Source organism: Prenolepis imparis, unplaced genomic scaffold (assembly GCF_030444845.1).
Source record: "Prenolepis imparis isolate NDT839.2.m4 unplaced genomic scaffold, iyPreImpa1.0 SCAF_3, whole genome shotgun sequence".
In the NCBI taxonomy this organism is placed as follows: Eukaryota; Metazoa; Arthropoda; class Insecta; order Hymenoptera; family Formicidae; genus Prenolepis; species Prenolepis imparis.
This window is the reverse complement of record NW_028141161.1, coordinates 504,212-514,243: the sequence shown is the minus strand read 5'-3', so window position 1 is coordinate 514,243 and position 10,032 is coordinate 504,212. Positions and strand designations below refer to the sequence as shown.

General features: G+C 30.1%; 1 protein-coding gene across 1 annotated transcript; it reads left to right on the top strand.

Annotated features, from left to right (window-relative positions):
* The first annotated feature begins 6,159 nt into the window (after positions 1 to 6,159).
* On the top strand, positions 6,160 to 8,429 carry LOC145933736 (uncharacterized). Its single transcript, XM_083033726.1, has 7 exons — positions 6,160 to 6,632; positions 6,715 to 6,913; positions 7,180 to 7,368; positions 7,468 to 7,585; positions 7,720 to 7,977; positions 8,111 to 8,196; positions 8,286 to 8,429. Exons 1-7 carry the CDS (start codon positions 6,616 to 6,618, stop codon positions 8,427 to 8,429), a joined length of 1,011 nt encoding a protein of 336 aa, XP_082889852.1. The 5' UTR covers positions 6,160 to 6,615.
* The last annotated feature ends 1,603 nt before the right edge of the window (positions 8,430 to 10,032 follow it).

The window sequence follows — 10,032 nt, the reverse complement described above, 5'->3', positions numbered from 1 at the left end:
AAGCAGTGGTATCAACGCAGAGTACTGCTGTCTCCATATTTGTGTTTAGAAATACTTTTTCTTTGAAGAGAAAGGTCACATGAGTTGTAGTCCGGAGATCGAGCAGGCCACGGACTAGTACTGAATCCTTCCCATCCTTGAGGAAAATTTTTATCGAAGTAATGGCGGATGATACTTTTGAATAAGATTCATTAAAATTAATATTAAAAGTGGTTCCGATAATTGGACTTAAATATTAAATTTATTTTAAGCGCAAAGTATGTTTTTATTTTTAACATATTTAACAAAAAAAAACTTTCTTGATGTATGAAAACATTATAATACATATGTATGTAGTAATGACTACTTTTATTAAGATTTTTAGTCTTGATGTGTGAACATGATATAAAAATTAAGCCCTGAGAGTAGAATACAGTATTGAAACTGAGATAGCGATTTTCACAATTTCGATAGATTCTATTAAACTACGCAATAAAATAATAATTATAAACATTTTTATAATAATAAAATAAAAATAAATAATAATATAAATTATAATAAAATTAAACATATTTATAATAATAAAATAAAAAGTAAATAATAATATAAATATAATAATAAAATAAAAATAAAGATTTGAAAATAAATATTTAATTTATAATAAATATAAATTTATAATAAAAAATAAATTTATAATAAAAATAAATATTTTCATAATAAAAATAATTTTTGTGTTAACAAAATAATTATTTAACTAAAATTAAAGAAATTGTTCGAAATGAGTTCCTCCCACTTCGATACATATTTCTGCTCTTTTTTGTACGTCTTGCGTAGCTTTTTGTATATGATGATTTTCAATTCTTTGAACAGTGTGGAACACCAATTCTTCCATTTCGTCTGCGGTTTCGATGTTGTTATTTAAAAACATTTTTTCTTTAATCGCTCCCCAAAGATAAAAATCACATGGGTTGAAGTCCGGAGATCGAGCAGGCCACGGAGTTATTGAACCTTCTCCAAACCATTTTTGTGGAAAATTTTCATTAAGATAACGGCGGATGATACCTTTGAATAAGATTCATTGATATTAATACTAAAAGTGATTCAATAGATAATTAGACTTAAATAACTTCTAAGTGCAAAGTGTATGTTTTTACTTTTAACATATTTAATAAAATTTTCTTTATGAAAACAAATTATACACAATACACATGTATGTAATAAATACTGTTATTAAAATTTTTAGTGTTGATGAAGCACGATATAAAAATTAACCTTTAAGGATAGACTATAATATTGAATCTAAGATAGCAATCCTAACTAATTTTGATAGATTCTTCTAAACTGTATGCAATAAACATTTTTATAGTAAAAATGTCTTACGTGCAGAATGGGCAGGTGCGCCATCATGCATGAATATCATAGCTCGTCTATTTAATGCTACATCTTCCAAATTATTCTCTGCCGGCATTAATAAATCTGGCAGATCATTTCGCAAGAAATTGAGATATTCTTGAGCATTTAAACGTTCTGGTAGTATAAAAGGTCCAATCTAAGCTCAATTAATAAAATTATATTAATAATAGGAACAATATTAGTAACAAAACAGTAGTATAATTAACGATTACAAATTAGAATTCTATAAAAAAAATGTTTATTGTATTGATTATAAATAAAAAAGATATGTCAAATCGAGAGAGACATTAAGGGCCAGTTTTTCAATAATAGTTTAAACTTATTGTTGTAAGATGGTATTATAATTGTCTTCCGCAATAATCCCACATTAAATACAAGATCTATTGCTCGTCAGTTTGGTATATCGTATATGAATGTTTACTGAATGCTTAAAGAAAATGAGCAGCATTCGTATTATTATACAAAAGTACAACATTTAGTTCCACGATATTATCAGCCTCGCGTGATTTTCGCTGAATATTAATTAAATCTAGTAAAAACCAAATTATAGAAGTCGGATTTTGTATGTCGATAAATGTACATTTACAAGAAACATTTTAGGAATGTTTAATATCCACATTCTTTTATCATTATCATTACTGCAGCCATCTGGAAATCTATTTCTTACTCGAGAGAGATCTTTTCAACATCGAATTCCGTAAATATTTGGTATGGATTGCCGAGAAATCAAATCGTAAGTAGGTATTTTAAACTGAAATAAAATTAAAATTTAATTGTAATTTAAATTAATTAAATTGAAACTATTTTTATTGTTTCCTTTTTATCATCATTTCTCTAATGTAACTTTTTTTATTATCTTTCGTCTGTCTATCGATTTGAATTATTTTTTTATTTAATCAATGCAATAAACATTTTCTTTCTAGAAAAATAATGTGTAATCGTTATATTACTGTTTACTTTTATTACTAGTATTGTTCCTATTGATATAAACTTATTGACAGGACTTAGATCGAACTTTTTATATTATCACGCTTGAACTCTCAAAAGTAGTCTCGACTTCTTACAAAATGATCTGCCAGATTTGTTAGTTCCGGCAGAGAATAATTTAGAAGAGGTAACATTAAATAGATGAGCTACGATATTCATGCACGATGACGCACTTGCCCATTCTGCACGTAAGAATTATTTTTATTATAAAAATATTTATTTTTAATATGTATAATATATCTTTACTCTTATTTTATTATTATTATATTTATATTATTTTTTTTATTATTATAAAAATGTTTATAATTATTATTTTATTGCGTAGTTTAATAGAATCTATCGAAATTGTGAAGATCGCTATCTCAGTTTCAATACTGTATTTTACTCTCAGGGGTTAATTTTTATATCATGTTCACACATCAAGACTAAAAATCTTATAAAAGTAGTCATTACTACATACATATGTATTATAATGTTTTCATACATCAAGAAAGTTTTTTTTTTGTTAAATATGTTAAAAATAAAAACATACTTTGCGCTTAAAATAAATTTAATATTTAAGTCCAATTATCGGAACCACTTTTAATATTAATTTTAATGAATCTTATTCAAAAGTATCATCCGACATTACTTCGATAAAAATTTTCCTCAAGGATGGGAAGGATTCAGTACTAGTCCGTGGCCTGCTCGATCTCCGGACTACAACTCATGTGACCTTTCTCTTCAAAGAAAAAGTATTTCTAAACACAAATATGGAGACAGCTAACGAGATGGAAAAATTAAATATTCCACACTGCCGAGAGTATCGAGAATAATCAAATTTTAAGAGCTACGCAAAACGTACAAAAAAGAGCAGAGACATGCTACATTCGCTTCGCCCCACTTTGTTTCGCTACTCTCCGATCCCGCGCTCCCCACCCAGTAGGCGGCGCCTACGCTGCCTTCCGTTGTAGCCACGCGCTGATTGGCAAACTTTAACAATTTATAGCGTAAAAAATAAAGCTCAGATAAAAAAATGGCTCAGGACTTTTCGATTTAGTTTGTTGTCCTGCACCTGATGGTGTGCTTCGTATACGTTTGTTTAGTTACACCCTGTATATATATAATATACATATACATATATAATATATGTATTTTTTATTTGTATATTATTTTAATTTTAATTTTTTAAATTTAATTTATTTATTAATAATTATTAATATTATTATTGTTTTATTATAATTATATTATTTTTATATATTATTTTTTTTATTTATATTAGTGTCATTATATATTTTATATTCAACATAATTATAATAATTATATATTCATATATAAATGATGAGATAAGAATTTGGTAAGGTAAAGTCGGTAAAATGTTCTTGTTAGTTATCCTCCGTACAGGTTGGAGAATAACTAATATAATCATTACCGACCGTATGACGGGCCCACCGAGCCCATTTGGTAGAGACAGAAATTTACCCAGGGCGTCTTTACTAGTACCTAGTCGGTGGTTTTGCTAAACGTTCCAAATGGAGTGTTCATAGAAACCAATCAATATTAAACTGAGAGTTAATTCTAACTGAAGTTTTATTAAACTTTAGTTAAAACCAAAATTGGTAGAAACGGGCATTATAGGGCAACCCGCATGCACCGGTTATACCCTATGGACGCCGAGAGCTTGAACTGACTTTTACGGATCTAGAGATATGTAAGGAAAGGTAAATCACTAATTTATTAGATACACAGAGATAAATGGTTATGGAATTCCGGTATTTCTAGTAAGATGATTAATGATTCCGTCTCCGAGCGTTCGTTTGAATAGTTTGATTTAATAGTTAACTGCTATAATGATGATTTATTTAGTTTCTAACTTACCGAATGATGCTTGTTCGATTGGTGGGCGTCTAAACCGTCACTCTTCCTTCAGGACCTCGGTTTCTGGATGCGGATGGTTAAATAGACGTACACTGATTTTAAGCACTCAACTTATTTATTATAGTTCAACAATCTATATCTATGTCCAGAGGTATGGACTGGTACAGTCAGAATTAGTTTAAGTACAATCAGTAATGTAAAAACAAATATGCGGTCTAATGCGGGGTCTACAATAGAGTTGTGAAGTCATAAGTCGTAAGAAATTAACCAATCGCAGTCGATTATTCTCCTCACATTCAACTGTGATTGGTCAATTTCTTACGACTTACAACTTTACGACTCTATTGTAGACCCCGCATAAGGACTAATGAGCTTGACGAAATGAATAGAAGTGTTCGCAGGGCGCAAAATTCACGGTTTATATACCCCATGGCATATCCGGGCCGTGTGCAAATCGCGCTCGATTCTTCGATCCGACGAAGCTTTTCTATAAAGGCCTGTGTCCACGATACTAGAAATCGGTCCGAGTTCTCGATTCAAGTTCTCGAATAGAAATAGTTGTACTTTGACGACTCTAGATGGCTTAGGGCCACTTCAACCAACTCTGATTAACTTTAATCGATGATTAAACTATATCTTTATCTCTTTTTAAGAACGTATCTGAAAAGAGACAAAGATATAGTTTAATCGTCGATTAAAGTTAATCAGAATTAGTTGAAGTGGCCCTTATAGTTGAATATGTAAAAAAAAAAATAAAGAAAAAATTATTAAAAATTACATCATGAAAATTACATTTCTATTATCCAATGTCACGTTCACGAACATTTATTAGCTATTTATAAAGTAATAATGTTGACAACAAGAAATTAAATTGATATAAACCTAGCAACTAGTATGGAAAAATGGGACGCGACACATTTTTTCATCCGAGCTTTCTATTCGAGTTTTGCTTCCAAGTTCGGTGTGTCCATGATCCGAGTTTTGGTAACTTTTTCTTGGTCCGACAACTCGGACCGAATTCTCGGATTGTGGACACAGGCCTTAAGAATCCAGCTTATTTCTCGGAGGAGGTGGTACAGCGACGAAGAATAAAATTATGATATAATTTTTAACGATGCCCAGACAGAAAATCCTTGTGATAATTTTGCAAAATGCATAAAATTCCGATTCGTGGTTACAGGTAGTATTACATATATTTTATGCATACATCTCAAACTCATCTTTTGTAAAATTATAATTGACAGTATTTTGCAAAAGATCTGAATTAATGCTGTTCTTAGTGCGGCAGTTATTTCATGTTTTTGATTTACGATATAGTATGTCTTATAATTTAAGGTAGAAAAATAGCGTTAAAAATTCCTTTATGGTTTTCTGTCCGGGTGCATGATACTGATAGTAGAGGCTCGGTAATTTAGATATCGGTCTTCGCAACATAAATAAGGTGGAGAGCGAGCTGTTCGTTATCTTAGACGGCGCAATCCTTAATCGCATCATTGGATTATTACATCCCAAGTAGCAAAATGACGTCATAATGACGGTAAATTTTGGTCACGAAAAGACCGATTAAACGTCTTACAATTAGTTATAAGACCCGAAAATGACGTCGATATGTCACATCCACGAGACGTCATTTTCTGACGTCTTATTGACGACATAATATGACGAATATAAGACTTAAAATTGACAAAACTTTGATATTTTAACAATTAATACATGGCATCAGTTTTAGCCCAGTAAGAATAAATCATTCGATAAATATATTACATATTCGATAAATTAGATAATTAGAATATAAAAGTTTAAAGTATATTTGACAACACAGTAGCGGGATTCTGTAACTCTTTACCGACTACAATCGGTATCGTTAGCTACCGACAATTGTCGCTTGCGCGACCGACGATCGTAATTGTAGGTGATTCTGTAACGTGGCCTTAACGATTATAATCGATGCAAAATTCGTTACAGATGCATCGAAATAATTCGATATATGTGCAACGTTGTCAGATTTTAAGCAGTTAAAATCTAGTCACTTTTGAGGGAATTTATGAACGCCTTAGCATTGTGGTAACTCTGGGTTGAGTTATCGTTGGTGGGAAGCGAGAGAGAATAGCCGCTGTCGAGTGTGTCTCGCGGAAAAGAATAAAATTCTCGCTGTCGAGCAAGACTGTTGTAAATAAATATAGTGTATATAGTGTATATAGTGGTTGTATTATATGTTTATAATAAGTCCATCATCCTTACATCTTTCCGGAAAATATCGAACGATTTTTCTTTTGGAAAGAATATTTAGCTTTGCTTTCTCGCTTAATCTCTTACAGATTAGTTTGTGATTTTTAATTTTAACAAAGTGCAAACACAAACAACTTCATCAATTGGAAAATGTCACATATCTATAAGTATGTATTTTGATAAATATAAAATATATACAATATACAAATTACATATGATAAAATTTAATGAGAGACTTTTATTTCACAGCAAAAAAACAAGAACTGCAAGGGCATCACATTTACAGTTAACAAAAATGATAGATTATTTTTATTTAAACAAGGGTCTCGCGGAAGGAAAATTTAATGCTCTACATGGAAGAGAAGAAGCTCAGAAAAAGTGGACAGAATTAGCAAATGAATTGAATTCCTTTCAAGGAGCGACAAAAACGGTTGAACAGTGGCAAGTGGTATGAATATATGCATGCACATATATTTAAATATGTTCTAAAATATATCTAATAGTATAATTCCTATAATATATTTAATAATATAAAATATTTATATAACATATCTAATAATATAAAATATTTCTATAACATACCTAATAATATATATGTATAACATTATATTATGTAACATTTACTGGGAATATTTCTAATTCTTATTCTAATTAATATTAGTGCTTATGCACAAAATCTTCTGTATAACATGTGGGTTTATTTATATGTTTAAGGTTTGGAGGGACTTTAAAAGTCGCACTTCAATAAAAGCAAAAGATTTGCGGAAGGCAAAGGGGTTAACGGGCAATAAAGCTATCATGCAACCTGAACTGACTGAACTTGAGCTACGTGTGATTGGAATAATAGGAGCTGAGTATGTCGAAGGAAGTAAATATTGCGCAGAAAGTATCCCTGATGAGGAGGTAATGTTTATAAACTTTTAAAGTCACGATATTTGTCGCAACATATTCTTTCGATGGAAGCAGTATTTTTACAAATGTACTTATTATCCGTGTATATAGAATTTGCTGGAAGAACTTGAACAAGGAAATACTTCAGTTTTGTCAGAGACTCCACAAATAATAAGTGTTTGCACAGATACCCCAAACGAAATTTCTCAAGATTCGCAGTATTTAAATGGTAAGAAATAATAATAATAATAATAAGTAAATTCCAGATAAATTAAATTATAAATAGATTCTATAAATTGATAAGTTGTAATACATATTCTTATGCATATATAATGCATAAGATACATACTCTTTTGTTTGCAGCTAATTCCGAAGATAACAATGACAATGATTTAATTTTCTATGAGGATTCTTCACTAGAACATAATGAAAATATAAATGAAAATAGAAATTCTGATGCTACACAGATTCTCGCTAATTGCGAATCGAGAAAGGCTCCAAAGACTGCTATTCCATCTTTTAGGACAAGAAAAACCCCGTACCCATTTCCAATATCAAAGCATGCAGAAGAATCAAGTAGTTCTTCACAAAACATTAATGCGCCCACTTCATCGAGAAAATGTAAAGCTAAAATCTTACTCTAGATTATAATTTTTAAAATTGTTTTTCAAAATTTTTTATATATTTAAATTTATGTTTATGTTTTTGTTTGTTTTTTTTATATTTATATTTTTGATTTCTCAATTATTTGTAGTTAATCGAGTTACATCGTCCGAAAAATTATATTCCTCAAGGGAGAACTTCCAGTCCATTGCTCAGAAGCAGGCCGATGCTGCGTTTGTAAGTAACTCTTCAATTGGCGTAAAATATATGATTTTTTAAAAACAAATTATGTAGATAATTCATAAAATATATTCGAATGTTTGCAGATACATGCTGAATCTGCCAAAGTTCAAGCAGAGGCATCTAGAATGCATGCGCTTGCAATGACTGAAATTGCACATGCCATACAAAAGTTGGCAGATACTACTGCTGTACAAGCTGTTAATGATAGTGAACGGATGAGTTTTTGAGAAACTTACAATAATGATGAAAAACCTATTGCCTACTTATCTCAACGAATAATCTCTGTGATGTCATAGTTCCTAGAAAATTCGATGAAGTACTGCGAGTACTTCTTTGCCAAATGTGATCCGCCCTATATTTTTATAATAATGATAAATTAATATATAGTATCTATAATAGTGATCTTTATTTAATAATTATAATTATAATTTTGTTTTATTTTTAGTTTTATTTTAATCTGTGTGTGTGTGTGTGTGTGTGTGTGTGTGTGTGTGTGTGTGTGTGTGTGTGTGTGTGTGTGTGTGTGTGTGTGATGTCATAGTTCCTAGAGAATTCGATGAAGTACTGCGAGTACTTCTTTGCCAAATGTGATCCGCCCTATATTTTTATAATAATGACAAATTAATATATAGTATCTATAATAGTGATCTTTATTTAATAATTATAATTATAATTTTGTTTTATTTTTAGTTTTATTTTATAATTTTGTGTTGTACTACTTGGATCAAATGCAATATTAAGTTAATATTAAGTTACGCGCAAGAAGAATATGTTATTACCAAAGATGTTCAAGACTGTGAAGTATTACCAAATAAATGTATGCTAATTCTAAATATACTTTTAAACTGAGTAAAATTGTTTGGCAATTATTTGTTAATTTTGGGGGATCAAGTGATTTTTTAAATATTTTTTTTATATTGCAACTATATATGGTGTAACGCTATTCAACACAATTTGTGTGTCAATCTTATTACATATGATTAATTGAATCAGGAGTACAAAATATAAAAACTTTTAGCACTTTGTGTGTATCGCTTGTTTATTCAATCTTTACAAAAAATACTGTGTATATATTTACACCTAAATATATCTGTATATTTACACCTATAATATATACAAGAAAAGAATATTGAATATATTTAGACAATACATTTTTTAAATAAATATAGAAGTTAAGAAAACGAAAACAAATTGCTTTTTATCACAATAAAATGGATTGAAAATGATCTGATGTATAAGATAATTAATTTTAAATTTACATTTATACATTGTACAATTTCATCTACCAAATCTTTCTGGTATTAAACGATCTTGGATGCGACGTGCGATAGCAAGAGGTCTACGATCATTATTATCCGGATTATTAATATCATGAGCCTCACCACAATTTTCGTACATATGTGCATCATCAAATTCATCAAACAGATCATCATCAAGTATGCCGTGAGCAATCGGCATATTATGGAGGACTGCGCAAGCATTGACAATTCTTCCAGCAAAGCCAGGCTCATATTGCAAGACCCTATGTCGAGAAAGACATCTCCAGGTAGACTTCATTACACCAAAAAGACGTTCGACACAATTTCTTGCGCTACATAACATTTCGTTATATGCGAAACGTGGAGTTCCTTGCGGCTCTCGGGGCAAAGGAGTTAATAGCCATGGCTCCAATGGATAACCTGAATCACCTATATAAACAAAATATTTAAAGCTCTTTAATACAATTTAGATTCAATACAAGGAATTTAAGAATTCATGTACTGAAACGAACGATGTGTAAAATACATGATGTATTATGTGCCATAAATCGACAATAAAAACTTTTTACAG

Bases quoted from the DNA above. Each gene is read 5' to 3' on its own strand.
- LOC145933736 (XM_083033726.1), top strand. The intron at 7,586-7,719 runs GTAAGAAATAAT...TTTTGTTTGCAG, and splicing joins AGATTCGCAGTATTTAAATG to CTAATTCCGAAGATAACAAT. The intron at 7,978-8,110 runs GTAAAGCTAAAA...AATTATTTGTAG, and splicing joins GCCCACTTCATCGAGAAAAT to TTAATCGAGTTACATCGTCC.